Source organism: Corythoichthys intestinalis, chromosome 3, assembly GCF_030265065.1.
Source record: "Corythoichthys intestinalis isolate RoL2023-P3 chromosome 3, ASM3026506v1, whole genome shotgun sequence".
Taxonomy (NCBI): Eukaryota; Metazoa; Chordata; class Actinopteri; order Syngnathiformes; family Syngnathidae; genus Corythoichthys; species Corythoichthys intestinalis.
In genome coordinates, this window is record NC_080397.1 from 54644222 (window position 1) to 54669223 (window position 25002).

Below are 25002 nucleotides of genomic sequence, written 5' to 3' on the forward strand. Positions count from 1 at the left end.
GAAGCACATAGAGTAATTTTTGGACTATAAGGTACACCTGTCTATAAGCTGCCACCCACCAAATTTGACAATAAAAACGGCATTTGTTAATAGATGAGCCGCATTGGACTATAAGCCACAGCTGTCCTCACTGTATCATAGGGGTGTGCCATCTTAGGCACCCCACGATTCGATTCGATTACGATTCAGGGTGCTACGATTCAATTTTTGAACGAAGATCGCGATATTGACGATGATCGCGGTTATCGCGATTATCACAATTATCGATGCATCGTGCTGTACTGATTAAAAAAGTAGCCAAACAAATTTATGTCCATTATTTATTCAAAATATCCTTATGATTCAAAAGGAAAGATGGAAACATGCCCATACAACAAAAAAGCTGCTCTTAAGCTGCTTTTTTATTTATTTATTTATTTATTTTTTACAAGAAAGTGCGAAATATTAACTAAATTTAAAGGGAGTACTTATTTCTCTCAATAATACAATTAAATTTACACTGGTGGAATAAATTCTGAACACTGTTATCATCCAAGATGCCTCCAAGCATGCATTGCATCGCTACAGATGCAGATTCATGTTCTGTGCTGAATATTTCTTCAGTTACTGTTCCAGTTGTTTCATCAATAGCTAGTTACGGTATTTGGTAACACTTTTTTTGACAGTAGCGTCATAAGACGATTATAATTATGACATGACTGTCATGAGCATTAATGAATGCTTATAACAGATGTCATTTAGTGTCATCCGGCAAATTATTCCACTTTTGAATGGATGTAAAAGATCAGAACTGGACATAAATGGAGTTAGTGGCATAATTTGGTGGATGACACTTAATGACATCCGTCATAATAATTTAGTAATGCCCATGATAGTGTCATATCATAGTTATGATGATCTTATGACAGTCTTATGACGCCGCTGTCAAATAAAGTGTTACCTATTAACCCAAATAAATCCACAAATAGGCTGCACTGGACCATAAACCGCAGGATTGAAAATGAGGGGAAAAAAACTAGTAACACTTTATTTAACAGCGGAATCATAAGACAGTCATAAGACCAAATGAACCACCATTAAGCTTTGAACCAATTGACTGCAAAGCTTCATTGCTTCAAAAAGCATCATATGGCCATCACTGTTCCCTTGGGAGAGACAGTCAACCTCTGCTGTCAGTCAACACTGTTGTTATCCAACATGCCTCCAAGCATGCATTGTGTCGCTACAGATGCAGATTCATGTTCTGTGCTAATTATTTCTTCGGTTACTGTTCCAGATGTTTAATTAATGGCTAGTTATGGCATTTGGTAAGACTTTATTTGACAGCAGCGACATAAGACTGTCATAAGACCATTATAATCATGATATGACTCTGTCATGAGCATTAATGAATGCTTATAACACATGTCATTTAGTGTCATCCGGCAAATTATCTCACTTTTGAATGGATGTAAAAGATCAGATATGGACATAAATGGAGTTAGTGACAATTTGGTGGATGACATCTGTCATAAGAATTCAGTAATGCCCATGATAGTGTCATATCATAATTATGACGATCTTATGACAGTCATATGTTGCCGCTGTCAAATAAACTGTTATCTATTAACCCAAATAAATCCACAAATAAGCTGCACTAGATTAGAAACCGCTGGATTCAAAATGATGGGGAGAAAAAACAGTAACACATAATTTAACAGCGGCATCATAAGACTGTCATAAGATCAAATGAACCACCATGAAGCATCATATGGTCATCACTGCTCCCTTCGGAGAGACAGTCACCCTCTGCTGCCACCTGTGGCAACACTGTTATCATTCAACATGCCTCTTAGCATGCATTGCATCGCTACAGATGCAGATTCGTGTTCTATGCTGATTATTTCTTCAGTTACTGTACCAGTTGTTTCATCAATAGCTAGTTACGGTATTTGGTAACATTTTATTTGACAGTGGCGTCATAAAACTGTCATAAGACGATTATAATTATGAAATGACTCTGTCATGAGCAATAATGAATGCTTATAACAGATGTCATTTAGTGTCATCCGGAAAATTGTCTCACTTTTGAATGGATGTAAAAGATCAGAAATGGACATAAATGGACACTTAATGACATCCGTCATAAGAATTCAGTAATGCCCGTGATAGTGTCATATCATAATTATGACGATCTTATGACAGTCATATGACGCCGCTGTCAAATAAAGTGTTACCTTTTAACCCAAATAATTCAAACAAATGAGCCGCACTGGACTTATACTTATAGTCCGCAAATTACAGTAGCATAGGTACGTAGATACACAGGAGCGCAGCGTACTTAAAATTGAAGGTAATTGGAGAGTACTTATGTAGTGCATTTATCTACATTGTTACAATGCCCAAAGCGCTATACACATTTACCCTTTCACACACACATTCACACACCAATGGTGCTGCTGCCATGCAAGGTGCTGCCAACCCATTGGGCACTTTGACAGAGGGCAATCATAGGCGAGAATTAATCCGCTGACCCTTCAGTCCCAGGACAACTCGATTTACCAACTGCGGCACAGTCACCCAGTTAGGCAGTTTGCGGAGTACCGTATTGGCCCGAATATAAGACAGCCCTGATTATAAGACGAGTCTTTTTCAAGACTGAAGTTTGGAAAAAAAAATTTTTGAACACCAAATTAATTTTTATACAGAAAATAATTACAGTACATCTGAAACAAATGATTATAACAATATATTTGAGAGAAAAAGCATATTATTTTGCCTAATTCAAATCTTAATATTAGAACATTTAAATATGTAAACTAAAGTGCAAGCACATTCTTAAATGAATGGCTTCTGGTTTTTGAAATGTAAATAAACCAATCTATTGTGATAAAACAACAAAATTGCAATAACTGCATTAACCATCAAAGTGAAGTCTAACTGTAACTGTTGTCTTGAAACAAATCTGAATAAGGAAAAACATTGCAATAAAATAATGCAAACTGGTTAAACTTGAGAGTAGCTGAGATCTGTCATGACAGAACATCGCTTCAATGATATCTGGCGCCATCTAGCGTCGTGAATGGGTATAATGTCTAGACGACCCCCACTTTTTCAGTCTTATTTCAATGCAAAAAACACCGTCTTGTATTCGGGCCAATATGGTAATTTATGAGAAGTAGGACTTTCCAGTTGATTAAAAGTTTGATTATTTTAGTTCTGCTTATAAAAATTGGAGAAAAAGAACGCTGTGTTGCATGCATATTTCTGTCCAGTATACAAAAACAAAAATACTTATTATAACGAATCGCTTCTTTTATTCCAAAAGAAAGGTCTCATCGTAGTCAGAATACAACCTACTGTACCTCAGCAGTTTTCCCCAGCAGAAATGCCAGCTTGGCCAGCTGGCTGTGGCAATAACATGCCTCGGGATGGAGATCATCACATACTCTCCCAAACAGATATGTAGCATCTTTTAGTTGTTCATAGGCCTGATCCATCAGACCTGCCATTGGGGAATAAAAAAATACATAATATTCAAAGTTAAAGGACATGACTTCAAACCAGTGTTGTCGGTAACGTTGTAATCTGATTACTTTCTTTCAGTAACGAGCAATCTAACGCGTTCATTTTCCAAGCATGTAATCTGATTAAATTTAGTTTCCTCAGTGCCTGTGCGTTACTATTTTGTTGTTGCCTCATACTGTATGTAGAATGAAGAATACTGTAGTCATGTACGAAGAGCATTTGAATAGAAAATACTGCTCTTGAGTTTGGGAGTGACATCACAGCTCACGTTTTCTCATCGGGAAAAAAAACGAGTCACGTGTATTACCATGCTGTATGCGCGCCGTCTGCCACATAGCCTGGCTATACCTATCAGGATGCTAACAACAGTAAAGGAGCCGGAGAGATACAACAAACGGCTAAATTTGCTCACTGGAGATACAGCCATTACTTCACATATCCGTCCAGTAAAAATGACAAAAATATCTCCGTGCATTGCAAACTCTGCGCTGGCTCAGAAAGACTGTCGACCACTATATACTCGACCTCGAATTCAACAAGGAAGCACTTGGAATTACAGCACAACGCGTCGCGTAAAAAAAAAAAAAAAACTCGAAACAAAGCCGACAGATACCGAGACAGCCAGCACTTCTACAGTTTGCAACTAGCCTTTATAATATGTGTAATTATGTACATTTTATAGTTAGTTTGTAATCATAGTTTTACATTTGTGGTACTGGGGGGAGAAGCATGTTGAAGACTGAAACGAAAGTCAAAATTTTGGACACACTTCATAATTTTTACGTTTTAAATATTTTCACTGCTATTGTAAATTCTCACTGAAGACATCAAAACTATGAACGAACATGTAGAACGGCAAAAAAAGTGAAATAACTGAAAACAGGTTTTGTATTCTACATTCTTCAAAGTATCCACCTTTGAGGTGCTTCCAAACCTTTGGCCAATACTGTATGTATGTATTTATATTAGAGCTGTCAAAATTATCACGTTAACGGGTGGTAATTAATTTTTTAAATTAATCACGTTAAAATATTTGACACAATTAACGCACATGTCCCGCTCAGACAGTATTCTGCCTTTGGTAAGTTTTACAGCAAGGCTTTTTGTGCTGTCTAACAGCGAACTCTTGTGGTCGCTTTGCGATATGGGGTATTGTTTTCTTGCCAGTTCAATATGGCTGCACGACGTCTCGGGCTGACTCCTACGTTGTAATGTGCTTATATGATGCTTGGACAAGATTTGTCCGTAAGTATGGTTGTTGTAAAGAATGTACATATTATGTTAGTAAGCGAAATGTTATATTTCTTGTATGAGACGATTTTTGTTTATGTTTAGTGAACCTGTATAGCGTGCTAAGCTAACGTTGTTGCTAATGCAATGCTTGTGTACTTTTTATTGTAGTTTTACGACGGTCTAAAGCAGGGGTGGGCAAACCGGTCCTCGAGGGCCGCAGTGGGTCCTGGTCTTTGTTCCAACTGATTCAGCACAGAGAGTTTAACCAATGAGGTTTCAGTGGAAACAAGAAGCACCTGACTGCAATCAACTGATTGCACTTGTAAGAAACCAGATTGGTGAAAGGCTGTCCTCATGATGGGTATTAACAAAAATCTGCACCCACTGCGGCCCTTTGTGGAATAGTTTGCCCACCCCTGGTCTAAAGAGGACAATGGTTTGAGGCCATTTTATTAATAAATCAGAAGAAAAAGGAAAAAGTCTGATTATTAAGGCGTCATTCACTAGCTGTCTAGCTTTGGAAAAAGTAGACGCTTCGGAGTGAGGACCGCATAGACAGGTTTAAATGACAGTAGAGTGAAATGCCCACTACAGTCCTTATGTACCGTATGTTGAATGTATATATCCATCTTGTGTCTTATCTTTCCATTCCAACAATTTATTTTACAGAATATATATATAATTTACAGAAAAATATGGCATATTTTATAGATGGTTTGAATTGCGATTAATTCTTTCCATTCCAACAATTTATTTTACAGACTATATATATAATTTACAGAAAAATATGGCATATTTTATAGATGGTTTGAATCGCGATTAATTGCGATTAATTACGATTAATTCATTTTAAAGCTGTAATTAACTTGATTAAAATTTTTTATCATTTGACAGCCCTAATATATATTTATATATATGTATATATATATATACACACACACACACATCTTGATACTGTTCGAGTTTGTTGTTGGTAGCGTTTGAAAGCTTAGGTTTAAAGAAATTCTAAATCTCCATCTTGCCTCCTCTGGTGTAGTTTTGGCTAAGCAAAGCAAAGTCTCCAAGGTGCTAGTCACATGATCTGCTCGAAAAATGATTTTGACTCATTATGAAAACTGTATGTTGTAGGATTTTTGTTCATTTAATGAATTTTTGTTGTTTTATTGCTTTACAACTTTTATAGACAACATTTTAACGGCTAGGTCTTTATTTCAAAGGGGAAGTTCAGAATTTTTTACATTAGGCTTAATCTTGGAGTAAGCGGGGATTTAATTAGTCGTTGGACTTTATTTAAACAAATTTCGTGCAGTTTGTCAGTTATTTGTTAGTTTTAGGTCTCCGGAATGGCTAAGCTAGGGCGAGTCAATGGTGGTTGAAATCAACTCCATCGACTAATTAAACCCCCGCTAACTCAAAGATTAAGCCTTATGTGAAAAACTCAATTACACGTGATGAAACTTGTGTTATTTTTATGTTGAAGCAGCAAAAGGAGAAAAATTGGTAAAAAGTAATTGATGTTACTTTTAAAGTAACTTAGTTACTTTGATAATAAAGTAATCAGTAATAGGGATGGGAATCGAAATCCGATTCCAATTCGGAACCGGTTCCGAGTGTTTCGAGGCCTCGACATCACAATGAAAAAGCCTAAACGATCCCTTTAACGAGTCCTAAAGACGCGTATTGCGTCGTGACGTGTCTTGTTGTCCAGACGCATCAAACTAGCATGGCGCCAAGAACCACTCGCTCCAAAGTTGGACTACACTTCACCAGGAAAGAGTGTGAAAATGAAAGGTTACGATGGTAAGCACGAGCATTGCAGCCATAAACATAACAATGACAGCACGTAGTTTCAAACGCTCGAAAGTGTGTCTTCACTTCACGAGGAAAAATTACAACAAAGCGACTTGCAGTCATTGCAAGGTGGAGATAACTGCATCGGGAGGGAATAGACTGCACTGTCCTCACCGAGACAGCTATACAGCTAGCTAAACTCCGAAATGACGAGACAGAAGACGTTGGTATAATTTGCTGACTTTATTCAACCATCACTTGAAGAGTGAAACTAAAAATAGAAATGAAACAAATCAATTTCGTCCCCAATAACAAACAGGTTTGCATCAACGTAAATCAGCGATGATTAGCTGCTAATAACAGTATGGTTAGCATTCGTTCGCTAGCATTAGCACATCGTTCAAACCACTACACAACTGGATTTAAGTGTCCGATCGCGAGTGGAAACACAACAACAACAACACAAAAGATTATACATACAGGCGTTGCCTCTGTAGATATTAACATTAACAAAGAACGTAGGCTCGTAGAAGTGTTTCCCTCTCTCACTTCGCACGCTCACTCGCTTGGATGCGGCATTTCTTCGGGTGCCCAAATACGGCCTGCCTCCACATTTGGTCCGGCCATTTTGATTTTTTTTTTTTTCTCAATCATGTTATTTATTTCCTGGCCTTTTTCCTTGAAGAATTCAGAGCGGGTTATTTGGTTATTATCTATTTAATTAATAGTGTTTTTATTATTTTATTATTTTTTATTTTATTTACTTTAATTCCGTGAAGAATCCAGAAAGGGTTATTTGATTGTGGCTTTCTGAAAAACAATAATTTTTTACATTTATGCACTTCTGCAATCGTCACACTTTTTTTGTTACAAACTGACCCCGGCCCCTCATCAGAGAAGGGAAAAGTTATGTGGCCCTCACAGGAAAAAGTTTGGGGACCCCTGCTTTAACACATATTGCCAAACGCAGAACAACAACCTATCTCCCAATATATACCAATATTTTTTATTTCTATTAGATAAATGTTTCAGTAAAATGTTACACATTCTTGTGTATTTGCCACTTATTGCCACAGTTAACATTGAGGCTTTGGGCCTCTTTTGATCTCGTTGTGAGTTTGTAAGGTTGTGAGTTCTGATTAAACAAACTCAATGCCAATCAAACCGTTTGTTGTTCTTTTCCCCCAAATTAGAATCGATAAGAGAATCGATAAAGAATCGAATCGTTAAGCAATATCGATAATGGAATCGGAATCGTAAAAATCCTATCAATTCCCACCCCTAATCAGTAAAGTAACTGGATTACTTTTTTGAGGTGTAATCAGTAATTAAATTACTTTTTTAAGTAATCCGTGACAACACTGCTTCAAACAAACATTTTAGTACCAGGGTTCACATTGACTGCCGCACCTTTCTGAAGGTAGTTCTGCGCCGCATGAAATGCCTTAGAAGCATCTGAAGTGGGCATCTGAATGTGTTTGACCATCGGGAAGATGTTGATTATGTCATCTGGTCCAATGGGAGGTTTACTATGGCTGTCAAATAAGTAGTCCCTCAATCTCAGCTGGCGTGGACACAGAAAAAACATGAATGAACAAATATCAAGATAAATACAGTGTCAAATATACACAAATTTATGAACAAGGCATTTCTGGCTAATGCTTTTTACATACCTGTACTCCAGTCTTTAGACAAAACTCTCTAAGTAGGGAGATTTTCTGAAGCCTGTGACGGTCAACCAGTTGGTTCAGACCAGGACTGCAAAAAAGACAATTAGGAGTTGTTATAAGTAGGGCTTTCAAATTTATCGCGTTAACGGGTGTTAAAATATTTGACGCGATTAACGCATGCACGGAATGACCCGTTCATGCGTTGCCTCAAACAGTTTACAATGACGCCGTTTTAGCACATTGAGAGCAAAAAGGTAGAAAAATGCGAGAGGACAAAGGCGTTCATTGGACCGCGCCTTTTATTGGCTTAAGCTTTGGCAGCCACTACTAACAGTCATGGTTGCCCAACTTCCCATCATGCATTTGGGTGGAGCAAGAGATGATCTTTGTCTTTACACGCTTGATTGAACACAATGCAGAACATATTGTATACCATTTGCAAACACTACTGACAGTCGTTGCCCAACTTCCCATCATGCATTTAGGCGGAGCAGTAGACGATCTTTTTCTTATCACGCCTAGTTGAACACAACGCAGATCATACTGTATTCGATTTGCAGCCACCACTGACAGTCGTTGCCCATCATGCATTTGGGCGGAGCAGGAGACATTCTTTTTCTTAACATAAAATTAATATAACTTGTACTCAAATTTATCTTTTAAGAACTACAAGTCTTTCTATCCGTGGATCCCTTTAATGTTAATAATGTTAAAGCCATCCTGTGGATTTATTGTTATAATAAACAAATACAGTACTTATGTACACTATGTTGAATGTTTATGTCCGTCTTGTGTCTTATCTTTCCATTGCAACAATAATTTACAGAAAAATGTGGCATATTTTAGAGATGGTTTGTATTGCGATTAATTACAATTAATTAATTTTTAAGCTGTTATTAACTCAATTAAAAATTTTAACCGTTTGACAACCCTAGTTATTAGACTAACAATGAACTTACATTACAAACAGACCAAGATAGCACAAACCAAAAGCTCCAGTAAGGTCTTACCCAAGGCTGTCAGAGACATTGTATGTTTGAACGGCATCCTGGCAGACCTGGTTCCACAGCTCATTCGCAGTGAGCGTGCTCCATGTCGTGCCCTCAGAGGCCCCAGGGCCTCGACCACGGCGTCTTGATTTCTTTTTTGTGTCCTCTCCCACGGTGGAGGCTGTGAAGTGAGGGACGAGTAGGCAGCACAGGAAGTGACTGACCGCTGTCGCTAGACAAGGCATGTCCAATCCCTGCATAGATTAAAGTTGAATGCTGAAGTTATTTATTTAATGATGCAAAACAAATGTGTGATTACATGAAACACCAATTAAAAAAAAAAAAAAAAGAAAATACCTGGAGGAAACTGTTGAAGACTCTCCTTGTTGAACGCATTAAAATTTCCCCCACAACTATTCTCTGGTGAACACATAGGGAATTTTTACCAATATGTTTAGGAACACTAGGTACAGGTAGTCCCTGGGTTACAAATGAGTTCGTTCCTACACTGGCGAAATAACCTGAATTTCCATGTAAGTCAGAATGAACTCTTTAAGTACCCCTAAAGACCCTCCAAATCTCAAAATGACTATCCATAAACATGTACAGTGATCCCTCTCTCTTTTTTTTTTTAAACCTGTCCTGTTCAGCTGTTTGACACTGCTTATTATGACGAAGCAGCGAACAGAAAGAGGGTATGGGGGGGACAGAAGAAAAGAAACACAGACAACAACAAGGAATACATTGAAGGCCTACACTAACTATTAATATGTTAGTGCTATCGTCTACTAGATGTATTTCCGGTTGACACCTTGTGGGGGGGTCTGTTAACCAGGGAAAGAAGGGGAGGGGGGTGGGGAAGTCTCAAAGCTATGTGATTGAGAGGCGTAGAGTGTACACAAATCAACTCTGTGATCTAGAACCCAGTAATCGTGTGAATCCCTTGTGAATGTAAGCCCGTTGGCAACAGACCCTAACCAGGGAAAGAAGGGGAAGGGGGTGGGGAAGTCTCAAAGCTATGTGATTGAGAGGCGTTGAGTGTACACAAATCAACTCTGTGATCTAGAACCCAGTAATCGTGTAATCCCTTGTGAATATAAGCCCGTTGGCAACCGACCCTACGCCGCCCCACTGCCAATCTCGGCACTGGGAACCCCCACCCGGGTGCACCCAATCACATCCAGCAGCACGTGAGCTCCACCAAACACACAAATGAGCAGAGAAGCCAGCTCAGGGCCACGGCCCCCACCCAGCCAGCCACCCTAACCCCTATTCCCTAACCCGAAATTTCGAATTTTTGACATTAAGCTTAATATTGAAGGGAGCGGGCTTTAAGTCGGTGGAGTTGATTTTTGAAGGGGATAGTTACCATTCTCGCAGACACCATGTAACTGTCTACATTAGTCTAACACATTAATTATAGTAAAGCATTTAGGGAGATGTTACTACATGCCATTTGACACAGTAAAGTTGACCGAATTATCAGCCCTCGCCTGATAAGCGAAGGAAAGGACGTCAACAACTCAGTCAGAACGTCAGAACGCTCTCGCCCAACAAGACAACAACTTGATGGCGCGGCGCATTGGACGTCAAGACGTGTTGGTTGCCTTGACAACCACGACCCAGCCACGAAAGATGACACATTAACTTGACCGCTCAAACCTGCCACAGAAGGATGATCCCAAGACAACACCCAGGCACGCCTTCCACCCGGCCCACTCCACCGCAGCTTTCATAAGACTGAACATTTTAGCGAACAACGTTCACTTCTCGGGAATATTTCGATATATCCGTTGTTTTGCAGACCTTGGATCCAGCATTGCCTCTCCGTCGTCTGTTTTGCCTTGTTTTTTGACCATTGTCGACGAATAAATTGTCAACCTGTTTTCGGTGAGCCTTCTTTAAACCGTTCAAAATGGAGTCAGGGGTTAACAGAAGGGGTTAGCACTGGAGTGAACGCGCGGGATTTGGCCTTCCCCGCCGACTTGCTGGGGCTGCGCCGGCGGGACGCCTTCTGGTTCGGCTGTCGCTGTTCTGGTGGCTTGGCTGGGAGGCCGAATTCCTTCAATTTCAACAAATTTCATGCAGTTTGTCCAGTATTTGTTAGTTTCAGGACTCCGGAGTGGCTAAGCTAGTGTGAGTAAATGGTGGTTGAAATCAACTCCATTGACTAATTAAACCTCCGCTAACGTAAAGATCAAGCCTTATGTGAAAAATTCTGATCTTTAATTCCCTTTAAATGCAATAATCTTATGTTGAAGCGGCAAAAACATTTGGAAAATTGGTAAAATAATAACTGATTAATTACTTTTAAAATTTAAAGTAACTTAGTTTCTTTGAAAATAAAGAACGTAATCAGTGAACTAACTAGATTACTTTTTTGAGGCGCAATCAGCACTCAGTAGTAGTAGTAATCAGTAACCCGGGGACTACCTGTATTTTCATGGTGAGTTCACGTAGATTTTGTTTGCTAAACCCACCGTTATATGTCTCAGGCGCTCTTTATGTTTTGATTGGTTGATGGTTTTGAGAACATAGCCCAGATACCGTAAGTTGATGCCTCTTTCGTGTAGCGCCTCTTTTAGAGAAGCGCCATCCATTGGGGTCTCATTGCTTTGTAGACAGTGCTCCACCTGCAAATGTCCGCAAATGCAAACAATTTAGTTGCATTATTAGTTGCAATCTGTACCCATTTAACAATGAAGGTTTACAATTTATATTCACTTAAAGGGAACCACGGATAGAAAGACATGTAGTTCTTAAAAGATAAACGTTGTTATAAGTTAAAATAATTTGATTAAAACCCCTCTTCGGCCCTTTCAATTTGAACCCGAAAGGAACATTAATGAGTATGACAGCACTGTTGATATGTCACAAAACGAGCGGCAAAAGCAAAATAAACAGGAAAGACAGGATGAGCCGAGGCGAGAGTCGGACAAAACCGGTGTTTTGCCAAAATATGCTGCGAAACGTCCTAAAAGAGGCGAATTTGACACCCAAAGTACTACTTTGTGCTTTTAGCTTGTTTTGTTTAGATGCATACAGACACAACATACTAAAAATGCCTTAAAAAATAGTTAAAGGGTATGACAACACCTGGGGAAATGCTAATAGTCCATCATTTATCCATCAACGCATGCCTTTTGAATTCATATCATGCCACTTCGTGTAATTACACACATCGCAACACCTAGAAAATGATAGAAATTAGGTCGATTGTCAAGCTAAAAGGACCCGCCCCCGAGATGCCGGAAATCTAGCATATTGTGTGCGTGACGTCACTTTCAGGAAACAGCCGGCTCAGTGCTTAGCAGTGTTGTTAATAACGGCGTTACAATATAACGGCGTTACAAACGGCGTAATTTTTTTCAGTAGTGGGTAATCTAATTAATTACTTTTCTCATCTTGGCAACGCCGTTACCGTTACTGAGGACGGAAAGGCATGCATTACTATATTGGTCGAAAAGTCTGAGGGAGACGGACTCACCAAGACGACAGAGCAGAGCAGGAGTAGGGAGGAGGCAAGAAAGTTGTGACGCCGAGCAAACGCGATGCTAAGTAGCTCCAATAATACATGTTGTAGCTGATAGCTAGTACAAACTACGCCCGCATGTTATGGTAGATATGGTAGATATCACATGTACTGTACATAGATCTAACTAGATGCAAAATGACAGACATGGCACTAAATGAGTTAGTAGACAGCCGCCATCTTAAAGCAGTAGACTTTTTAGGACGGCTCTGTTGTAGAGAACCTTCCTAGCGAACCTAAGTAACTTTTTATCTAAAATACTTCTAAATCGGCAAAATCTTGACTTGAATCTATCTTTAAATGATGAAACAGTTTTAAAATTTTCATATGTCAAAAGTAGAGAGAAGGGAACTAATGCAATAACGGGAGCAATTTTAACAACTTTTAACAGTTGATTCAGGGTAAAGGGTAAATTAGGGTAAAGAATTGGGCTCGGGCCAATTGTACCAACAACCTTCACAAAAAACAAAATAGTGTGGCTGGTGTGGCCAATGTTTTTTTTGTTTTTTTGAGGGGGAAAAAAAAAAAAAGGAATTATCACCAATTACTTTGCCAAGTAACTAATTACTCTTACATTCAGGTAATTGAGTTACTAACGCAATTACTTTTTGGGAGAAGTGATTTGTAACTATAATTAATTACTTTTTTTCAGTAAGATTAACAACACTGGTGCTTAGTACTGAATGGCGGCGATGATGGCGGACAGTTTTGTTTCTATTTGCAGCGACGAATCCGACGTAACGAACATTCTTCTAATGGTGACGAGGAGAGTTATGAACCTTTCTTTGGTGTTTTGGGTTATCAATTTGAGCCCAAACGAAAGCTAATGCAGCCTAATGAAAGGATCATTGAGGGGAGCAATCACACTGATGAAACACCGGCGACAACAGAATCACCGAATGGTTTGTTTTGCATTTCTTTTTGTGAAGCTGATACACCGTGACCGCAAAATAAAGTAATGTATAGAATAATTATCATTTAATATGCTATCATCGGTTTCGCTCTGCCAACCGACACAAATATGAATGGGATTAGAGCAGGGGTCCCCAACCTTTTTTGCACCACGGACCGGTGTGATTTGGGTCTTTTTTTCACGGACCGGTGTCCCTCTTTTATATTCAGTTGGACTCTCAATGTTATCCAGTGGTGCTAAAAAACTATTTACATCACAAACATACATGTGCAACACGGAAATGGCGTAAATTAACGCTTAACGACACGCCAAAGTCGTTAAGTGAGAGGGCTACGTGCAGTTGTTGTGTGCGCTAAACATGGCAAACGTAAGTTAATATTCCTTTCTTTAAAGAAAGTTTGTAGTGTGTACTTAGGAATCGCTGCATTCGCGGTCCTTTTTAACGTTACGCGCATGCCAACTTTGTCAGAACACCAGCAATGTGCGGCAGAAAAATACAGCAAATATAAAATAGCATTTGTTTTTAGCCCCGTCGTGTTAAGTGCAGGGAAAAAATACAACTCACCCGCGGAATCAGTGGGAGGGCTGAGTTTGTTTCGTTGAGACGAGATGGGAGAGTGAGAGAAGCTAGCATCAAGCTAGCGATGTTGGAAATTGTAGCACAGTTTTCAGCGCGCTCCTAGCGATGTCGGGATATTCCGAAATGACTTTAATCCAGAAATTCGGTAGAGTTGTTGTCTCAAATGTACGTTTAAGTCGCCGTGATTTGCGATCTCTACAAGCTGATATTCCTGTTCCACAGACATGCTCGAATCACTCGATTTATTCACATACGGGTCACAAATTCACTCCTTCGCAGTTCGTGGGTCTTTAGTGATTGGGAAGTAGCATAAATTTTGTTTTCTTTGAGGTTGTAGGCACATCTTCTGGCTCGTCAGCAACCCGTTTCCCTGTAAAATTGCTAAATTAGCCCTCTTAGCACTGACGAACTTTACTCATTGTCTGCGTAGTCCAGCTCTTTTTCTCGGGTTCGGGAACTCATGGGTACTACATTGCGACAAATGGCTATTTGTAAACCACATAGCATGACAGGTTTGAACCATTTCAGCGATTTTTTGATAAAACACGAACGCGACTCTGTCGTCGATAAACAACGATGGCACCTGCCTCGACCTTTTGTTTCCTTGTTATGACGTCTCCACCCCATTCGGCTGTTTCCGGAACACTTTCGGAAATGTTTGTCATTTTCGATCTATTTTCGATAATTGCTCATTAATGTGATTGATTTTTTGTTAACTTTATCAATATTTGTTATCTTGGCACATAACGGTTCTATTGATGTCTCACACCCCCTTTGCGTTTTCATACCCTTTAAAAATTGTAATATCAAATAAGGGTGGTTCATATGTAACCCCTGTGTCTGCGCCGCCCCGCGTTCCGCTCCCACCTCTGACTAGGCCAGGACACGAACCCGCGTGCCAACGACGCTTCCACTCGGCAGGCAAGATCGGTAACCACTGCACCAATAAGCTCGAGCCAACGGCACAGCCGCTAGCGTCCTTACATGAAGGAATCGGCAGGGAGGTTTCCACGCTCCACATGGACTTGCGTGCACCCGTTACACATAGACTTCACCATCAGTTGACAAGACGACTCCAACAAACAGTGCGCCACGCCTTCCTGTTGGGTGCCGACCCAGGCAGAGGAGAGTTCACTCAAACACACGCTGCGTTCAAAGGCAGGTGGAAACAGGACGAATGTTTTACTACATACAAGCACGCAGGAGTGTCTCAAGAGCCATTTGGTCGAGGATTCAAGGTAATTATATAAAAGAGCATCACGCATGCCATTTTAAACTTCGAAAGCTCTTTGTTTTGTGATGGCCGCCACGTTGGATTACACAATAGCGTAGTTTTACCTATGTAAAATGAATGATAACTGCCCAGTTTTTTTGCTTTTAACCAAGAATCTAGACTCTTTTATGTTCATATGTATAAAAATTCCGGGATGAACGCATTTATTTACAAGAGTTTTCAACTTAAAAAGCTTGTCCGCCATGTTGTATCCATACACAGTAGCGTAACTTTACATTCAAATCGTCAGGTAATTTTTGGCCAACTGCCTGTTTTTCGGCAAAAAAAGTATTAATTTAGACATTTCTGCGTCAATATAAAAACAAAAATTCACCTTTTACGTGTTTTATTTTTTGTAAGATTTCAAACGTTTTTTCTGCCAAGTTGAAGAAATGAAAATAAATTGCTGCTGCTGCGTTTTTGTTTTTTTTTCCGCGTCACTCCAAGCCGGGTCGGGCTTCAATACCAGCGGGCCGTGTCGGGTCGGGCTGGATTTTTTAGGCCCGATCTAACCTCTACTATCTCTCTGCTCTCTCAATTGCAAAAAACGGATATTTCCTCATGTTGAAACATTGGCATGGCTGCTAAAATGCTGCTGCACTTTTTATTGTTATGTGGTAGTTACTGATTGCATTTCTAAGTTGATTGCACATATATAGTGGGCTAGGCCTACATTTTACTTTTGTTCGACATTGCAATTTAGTTGATGTTTTGTTTGCAACTGAATTGATCCCTGGATTGATATTGCGAAAAAGATGCTGCTGCACTACAATATTTTCTTTGTCGTTTTCTTTAATATTTACTTGAATATTTTTATTGATGGGTCGTTGTGACTAAAATACAGTGACTGTTATTACTGATTTTGCACAGGAGTTCAGATGTTGCACTGTGTGAAAGGCTGCTACTGTGTGTAAAAAATAGAGAAAGCCCTGGTCTCATCAAAGTACTAATTAAATGCTGTGATCTGTTTTTTTAAATATATACATTTGTGGTCAAAAGTTTACAAACACTTGTGAAGAACATAATGTCATGGCTCTCTTGAGTTTCCAATTATTACTACAACTCTGATTTTTCTCCGATAGAGTGATTGGAACAGATACTTCTTTGTCACAAAAAACATTCATGAAGTTTGGTTCTTTTATGACTTTATTATGGGTTAACAGAAAAAGTGATCAAATCTGCTGGGTCAAAAATATACATACAGCAACACAAATTAGCAATTTTGACTTCTCTGAGGCCATTTAAATAAGGCTCTTTGGATGCAAATGCCCACAAACGCTACAATGGGAAAGTCAAAGGAGCTCAACATGGATCTGAAAAAGCGAATCATTGACTTGAACAAGTCAGGAAAGTCACTTGGAGTCATTTCAAAGCAGCTGCAGGTCCCAAGAGCAACAGTGCAAACAATTGTTTGTAAGTATAAAGTGCATGGCACCGTTTTGTCACTGCCACGATCAGGAAGAAAACGCAAGCTATCACCTGCTGCTGAGAGAAAATTGGTCAGGAGGGTGAAGATTCAACTGAGAATCACCAAAAAGCAGATCTGCCAAGAATTAGAAGCTGCTGGAACACAGGTCTCAGTGTCCACAGTCAAGCGTGTTTTGCATCTCCATGGACTGAGAGGCTGCCGTGCAAGAAGGAAGCACTTGCTCCAAAAGCGGCACCTTAAGGCTCGACTGAAGTTTGCTGCTGATCACATGGACAAAGATAAGACCTTCTGGATGAAAGTTCTGTGGTCAGATGAATCAAAAATCGAGCTGTTTGGCCACAATGGCCAGCAATATGTTTGGAGGAGAAAAGGTGAGGCCTTTAACCCCAAGTACACCATGCCTACCGTCAAGCACGGTGGTGGTAGTATTATGCTGTGGGGCTGTTTTGCTGCCAATGGAACTGGTGTTTTACAGAGAGTAAATGGGATAATGAAGAAGGAGGATTACCTTCAAATTCTTCAAGATAACCTAAAGTCATCAACCGGAAGATTGGGTCTTGGGCGCAGTTGGGTGTTCCAACAGGACAATGACCCCAAACACACTTCAAAAGTGGTAATGGAATGGCAAAATCAGGCTAGATTTAAGGTTTTCGAATGGCCTTCCCAAAGTCCTGACTTAAAACCCATTGAGAACTTGTGGACAATGCTGAAGAAACAAGTCCATGTCAGAAAGCCATCAAATTTAACTGAACTGCACCAATTCTGTCAAGAGGAGTAGTCAAAGATTCAACCAGAAGCTTGTGGATGGCTACCAAAAGCGCCTAATTGAAGTGAAAATGGCGAAGGGACATGTTACCAAATATTAGCGCTGCTGTATGTATATTTTTGACCCAGCAGATTTGATCACTTTTTTCTGTTCAACCATAATAAAGTCATAAAAGAACCAAACTTCATGAATGTTTTTTGTGACAAAGAAGTATCTGTTCCAATCACTCTATCAGAGAAAAATCAGAGTTGTAGAAATAACTGGAAACTCAAGAGAGCCATGACATTATGTTTTTCACCAGTGTATGTAAACTTTTGACCACAACTGTATATCTGAAAGTATTTTCATTTGACTTCAACCAGGAGTGACACAAGAGCCAATAAAAAGTTGTTTAATGTCTGACCGCTTGTGTTGCCTCATGATTCACGAAAAATATGCTTTGCTTTAGAATTTTAATGCATCCCAAGCTTTAAGGCATCGCGATGCATTGCCGAATGGTACCGAATTGAATCATGACCATCTGAACCGAATCCAATCGTGGCCCTCCGAATCGTAATCAAATTGAATCGTGAGGGCAGTGCCGATGCACACCTCTATTACTAAGTACTTGACGCTTTTAACCGATGTGCGCATATGTTGGTCGTCTCGCCGCGTAGAAAGGAATTGCAGAACACCGGTAGTTTTCGTCTAGTGACAATGACAAACCACGTCATCACCCTGAGCGTTCATAAAACATGGCGCCCTCCGTAGGCTAAATATGATAGATTTTTAAATCAATGGCAATATTTTATGTTTCTAATAACATATTTTGGTAAAAGAGAACAATCGTGGCTTATTAGCGCCTACAAGTCTTTAAGTCTGAGGTTCCCTTTAATAATGCATGTACATACAAAGGCCGGTATCTGGTGAGTTATAATGAAAGCTGCCGCTTCACGCAGTAACTTTTCATGGATGTGTACAGATGCACTTTCATTGATGGGGAAAGACACTCCTGAATATGCAAAACAAGAAAAACAGACTGTGATATTATGCTTGTTTTCATTTTTTTAGACTCTTGTTTCTCTTGGTACCTGGAGAGAAGATATTGGGGCAAAATCGCATCTCAAAGATGACGTCACTAAGAGAACCCACTTCTTGACAAGCAGCCCGCACTGCTTCAGTGGCTCGAGAATCACCTACAAAAGATAAATCTGTACGTAAAATATCTCAGCTGCACATAACAAACACCAATTTGTTATTCAATTAGTTACACTTCTTACAGGCTGTCGCACACTCTTCAAAGCCTCCGTTGTTTTCCAACTTCTCCCTGACAAGCTGTGTAAACTGGGAGTGTCTAAAATAAGCACGGTATAGCAATGAAAAAAACAGGCTAACATTCCAAATGAAATCAAGTTTAACTCACTTGTGCTGGATGAAGGTTTGCATCAACTCCGGCCTCAGTCTACACAGGCTGTGAGGAAAACTCTTTGGAAGGCCGAGATCTTTCTGATAATTCTGCGGCCAGCCTTCGCGTAAAGCCGTCTCGTCAGATCCGTTACAGCTTTCTTTATACTGCTCTACTTCACTTGGCTCTGGACAGTAATTAGCATCAGCCGGTAAAGTCCTGAACACATCCAGTATGTAGAATCGGCCGTCTGCCCCCAGCAGACCCTGTGTATCCACTGATGTGAAGAGTGGTACCCGGTGACCGTTGGGTGCTAAAACAACATGTCTCTGCAGAGAAAGAGCTTTTGCAGCGTGAGCCAGGAGTTCCAGTATGCGTCTGCGATTCGGAGACTCTTGCAATCCAGCGTTTACTCCGTAAAGCAAACCCCTAAAACAAGCATACATTCACTTTTAGTTGAATTTAAGAGAAGAATTTCAAGAAGATTTCAAAGCACACCCTCTTGTATGACAATTTATAGTTTGAATGAGAGTTTGTGTTGAGACACTACACCAGAGGTCCCCAAACTATGGCCCGCCTCCACATTTGGTCAGGCCCCCTGAACAGTACCAGAGAACATTTTGATTATTTTTTTTTCTTTCAATAGTGTTATTTATTTCCTGGCTTTTTTCTGTGAAGAACCCAGAGAGGGTTATTTGGTTATTATCTATTTAATAATAATAACACTATTAATTAAATCGTATATCTATTAAATAATAATAATAATATCTCGGTGATTTGGTTATTATCTATTTAATAATAATAACACTATTAATTAAATAGTATATCTATTAAATAATAATAATACCAATAATAACACTATTAATTCAATAGATAAGAACCAAATAACCCTCTCTGGGTTCTTCAAAGAAAAAAGCCAGGAAATAAATAACACTATTGAAAGACAAAAAAAAAAAAAAAATCCAAATGTTCTCTGGTACTGTTCAGGGGACCGGACCAAATTGTGTATAATTAATAGTGTTATATTATATTACATTATATTATATTATATTATTAGGGCTGTCAAACGATTAAAATTTTTAATCGAGTTAATCATAGCTTAAAAATTAATTAATCGTAATTAGAAGTTTTTACTTCTTCCTACTCCTTTTCGAATCTTATGTTTTCTTTGTATTCTTGTATATCCATAATGTGATGCATGTTTTCGAAATAAATTCAATCAATCAATCAATCAATCAATCAATCAATCAATCAATCAATCAATCAATCAATCAATCGTAATTAATCACAATTCAAACCATCTCTAAAATATGCCATATTTATCTGCAAATTATTGTTGGAATGGATAGATAAGACACAAGACGGATATATACATACAACATACGGTACATAAGTACTGTATTTGTTTATTATAACAATAAATCCACAAATGGCATTATTAACATTCTTTCTGTTAAAGTGATCCACGGATAGAAAGACTTGTAGTTCTTAAAAGATAAATGTTATAGTTACAAGTTATAGTACATAGTACAAAATGCCTAAACAACTTCAATTGTGAAGGTAATTGGAAAAAAGTGACATTTATCCGATTAATCGATTATAAAAATCATTAGTTGCAGCCCTATTCAGACTTATGGCTTACAGCAGGGGTCCCCAAGGTTTTTCCTGTGAGGGCTACATAACTTTTCCCTTCTCTAATGAGGGGCAGGAGTCAGTTTGTAATTGAAAAGGTGTGACGATTGCAGGAGTGCCTAAATGTAAAAATTAGGGTGGTCAAACGATTAAAATTTTTAATCGAGTTAATTACAGTTTAAAAAATAATCGCAATTCAAACCATCTCTAAAATATGCCATGTTTTTCTGTAAATTATTGTTCGAATGGAAAGATAAAACACAAGATGGATATATACATTCAACATACTGTACATAAGTACTGTATTTGTTTATTATAACAATAAATCCACAAATGGCATTATTAACATTCTTTCTGTTAAAGTGATCCACGGATAGAAAGACTCGTAGTTCTTAAAAGATAAATGTTATAGTTACAAGTTATAGTAATTTTATATTAAAACCCCTCTTCATGTTTTCGTTTAATAAAATTTGTAAAATTTTCAATCAAAAGTAGAGTTAATATAATAATAACAAGAATAAAAATAACAATAATGAGAATAGAGTTACCCAAGTCTGAGTAAGTTGGCAGTTCATGCCAGTTCACTTTGCATTGTTGTTTAACTGTGTGAGAATAGGTCCTCATTACTACAGACTGAAGTGCTTTTCTTTGTGAACATTACTTTTTTTTGAGGGATAGGAATATTATTTTTGTTGTGCTTTCACTAAATGATACTTATGTTTGTTGTGAAGGAGTTGCCGAAGCTTATGCCAATAAACGGCGCGGTCCAAAGAACGCCTGTGTCCACTCACCTTTATAACATATATATCTCTGTACATACAGTGCAAATAAGTATTTAGTCAACCGCCAATTGTGCAAGTTCTCTTACTTGAAAAGATTAGAGAGGCCTGTAATTGTCAACATGGGTAAACCTCAATCATGAGAGACAGAATGTGGAAAAAAAAACTGAAAATCACATTGTTTGATTTTTAAAGAATTTATTTCCAAATTACAGTGTAAAATAAGTATTTAGTCACCTACAAACAAGCAAGATTTCTGGCTGTCAAAGAGGTCTAACTTCTTCTAACCAGGTCTAACTAGACTCCACTCGTTACCTGTATTAATGGCACCTGTTTTAACTCATTATCGGAATAAAAGACACCTGTCCACATCCTCAGTCAGTCACACTCCAAACTCCACTATGCCCAAGACCAAAGAGCTGTTGAAGGACACCCGAGACAAAATTGTAGACCTGCACCAGGTTGGGAAGACTGAATCTGCAATAAGTAAAACGCTTGGTGTAAAGAAATCAACAGTGGGAGCAATTATTAGAAAATGGAAGACATACAAGACCACTGATCATCTCCCTCGATCTGGGGCTCCATGTAAGCTCTCACCCCGTGGCGTCAAAATGATAACAAGAGTGGTGAGCAAAACTCCCAGAACCACACTGGGGGACCTAGTGAATGACCTACAGAGAGCTGGGACCACAGTAACAAAGGCTACTATCAGTAACACAATGCGCCGCCAGGGACTCAAATCCTGCACTGCCAGACGTTTCCCCCTGCTGAAGAAAGAACACGTCCAGGCCTGTCTGCGGTTCCCTAGAGAGCATTTGGATGATCCAGAAAAGGACTGGGAGAATGTGGTATGGTCAGATAAAACCAAAAAAGAATACTGAATTGCATCCGAAGAACACCATACCCACTGTGAAGCATGGGGGTGGAAACATCATGCTATGGGGATGTTTTTCTGCAAAGGGACCAGGACGACAGATCTGTGTAAAGGAAAGAATGAATGGGGCCATGTATCGAGAGACTTTGAATGAAAATCTCCTACCATCAGCAAGGGCATTGAAGATGAGACGTGGCTGGGTCTTTCAGCATGACAATGATCCCAAACACACAGCTAGGGCGACAAAGGAGTGGCTTCGTAAGAAGCATTTCAAGGGTCTGGAGTGGCCTAGCTAGTCTCCAGATCTCAACCCCATAGAAAGCCTGTGGAGGGAGTTGAAAGTCCGTGTTGTCCATCGACAGCCCCAAAACATCACTGCTCTAGAGGAGATCTGCACGAAGGAATGGGCCAAAATACCAGCAACAGTGTGTGAAAAGCTTGTGAAGAGTTACAGAAAGCGTTTGGCCTCCATTATTGCCAACAAAGGGTACATAACGAAGTATTGAGATGAACTTTTGGTATTGACCAAATACTTATTTTCCACCATGGTTCGCAAATTCATTCTTTAAAAATCAAACAATGTGATTTTCTTCCACATTCTGTCTCTCATGTTTGAGGTTTACCCATGTTGACAATTACAGGGCTCACTAATATTTTCAAGTGGGAGAACTTGCACAATTAGTGGTTGACTAAATACTTATTTGCCCCACAAATACTTATTATTTTACTGACTGGTGAATCACAGCACAAGCATAGCACATTGGTAGTTCAAAACATGACCATAAACTGACAATATTTACGGTAATAATATGATTTGACAACTTCTCTGACTTACCAGAATCTAGGAGAAAACAAAAGATGTGACTTTTCTTTCAAAGGCTGCTGTATAACTTGCTCGTTTCATCATGATGAATAAATGTTTCTTCCATGGATTGATACGGTAAAATGAAAGTGAGAACGTAAGTCGGAAATCCGTGAGAGCTCATCGCTGTCAACACGACAGTAACGATAGCAACTATTGTTATTTGGGTTTGAGTTTCCCGAGGGACTGATATAGTTGACGGACACAGGAAGTCTGTGTGCTTACGTTTGTTATGGTCCGAGTTGCGGAGCTGCAATAAACGTTGACTCAAATGTGTTCAAGAAACTGAATTCTGTGCTTTATGAAGAGTGAAAAAAGCTGAATTTAACACAGACGAAATCATTTGGCTGATTAGAGTGAAGTACCGAAACAAAATGGTGACGTCACGTACCGTAATGGTCGGCAACGGGTCGCCGCATACGTTTCTTCAACACATTGTGGCCGTGTCAATAAAAAAAAAAAAAAAAATCGGTTTATATATATATATTAGGGCTGTCAAAATCATCGCGTTAACGAGCGGTAATTAGTTTTTTAAAATTAATCCCGTTAAAATATTTGACGCAATTAACGCACAAATGCCCCGCTCAAACAGATTAAAATGACAGCAGATTGAAAGGTGTACTTGTTGTGTTTTTCGGAGTTTTGCCGCCCTCTGCTGGCGCTTGGGTGCGACTGATTTTATAGGCTTCAGCACCCATGAGCATTGTGTAAGTAATTATTGACATCAACAATGGTGGGCTACCAGTTTATGAAAATTTTACAAATTTTATTAAATCGATAACAGGAAGAGGGGTTTTAATATAAAATTTCTATAACTTGTACTAACATTTATCTTTTAAGAATTACAAGTCTTTCTATCCATGGATCGCTTTAACAGAATGTTAATAATGGTAATGCCATCTTGTTGATTTATTGTTATAATAAAGAAATAAAGTACTTACGTACCGTATGTTGAATATATATATCGATCTTGTGTCTTATCTTTCCATTCCAACAATAATTTACAGAAAAATATGGCATATTTTATAGAAGGTTTGAATTGCGATTAATTACGATTAATTAATTTTTAAGCTGTAATTACCTCGATTAAAAATTTTAATCGTTTGACACCCCTAATATATATATATATTTCTGTCTCCATCCATATACCCGTTTATAATGCGCACCATGACTGAGTTCGCGTTATATTTGGGATATTACGGTAAGAGATTTTCCCCTTTTACTTGCTGAATGTGCCGGTCCATTTTTTCCCCTGTTAAATGCACATTAATTGGCAAAACAAAAGCAAGAGGTAAAAATAAAAAAGGCTGCACTTGTGGCAGAAACCCAAACACTTGAATTCGATTCGGGACTGATACCAACAGAAAAATCAAAGCTAATGCAAGAACAGTAGCCAAGAAGTTGTATTAACTGAAGAACTGAAGACACTAATGAAAACAAACTGTGGGCGAAGCTAACAAAAGAATTCATGTTGATTTAAAGCTGTTGTACAAGAAATAGGATTAGAAGAGCATACCGTGAGACAGGGGCGGTTCCCTCCTCCTGCTCTGTGCCTTCCAAGCCAGGAGCCAAACCTTGGGCTGATAGGCGCACTCCTCTGTAATCTACAATGGCTGTGGGTAGAGTGTGCAACCCCTGCAGTCCCTGTAAATCACTGTACATCTGCACTCCTTTAAGCTCCAATCTTTGAGCAGCCCTGCAATCAAACAATTTTAAAATATTGAATCAAATCAACCCTGAATACAAAGGCAGTGAAAATCAGTGTTTTTCAACCGGTGTGCCGTGACA

General features: G+C 39.0%; 1 protein-coding gene across 3 annotated transcripts in view; it reads right to left on the reverse strand.

Moving 5' to 3' along the window:
• si:ch211-166a6.5 (clustered mitochondria protein homolog) overlaps positions 1-25002 on the reverse strand; it is a 76492-nt gene that overhangs the window by 17871 nt on the left and 33619 nt on the right. For all 3 annotated transcript variants that reach the window (XM_057831415.1, XM_057831417.1, XM_057831416.1), the window contains exons 12-22: positions 24731-24910; positions 19086-19496; positions 18943-19016; positions 18754-18858; positions 18574-18674; positions 11671-11823; positions 9548-9610; positions 9212-9444; positions 8205-8289; positions 7942-8095; positions 3345-3484 (exon numbers count right to left, since the gene is read on the reverse strand). In XM_057831415.1, the coding sequence (XP_057687398.1) occupies positions 3345-3484; positions 7942-8095; positions 8205-8289; positions 9212-9444; positions 9548-9610; positions 11671-11823; positions 18574-18674; positions 18754-18858; positions 18943-19016; positions 19086-19496; positions 24731-24910 (1699 nt within the window). The remainder of the gene's footprint in view (positions 1-3344; positions 3485-7941; positions 8096-8204; positions 8290-9211; positions 9445-9547; positions 9611-11670; positions 11824-18573; positions 18675-18753; positions 18859-18942; positions 19017-19085; positions 19497-24730; positions 24911-25002) is intronic.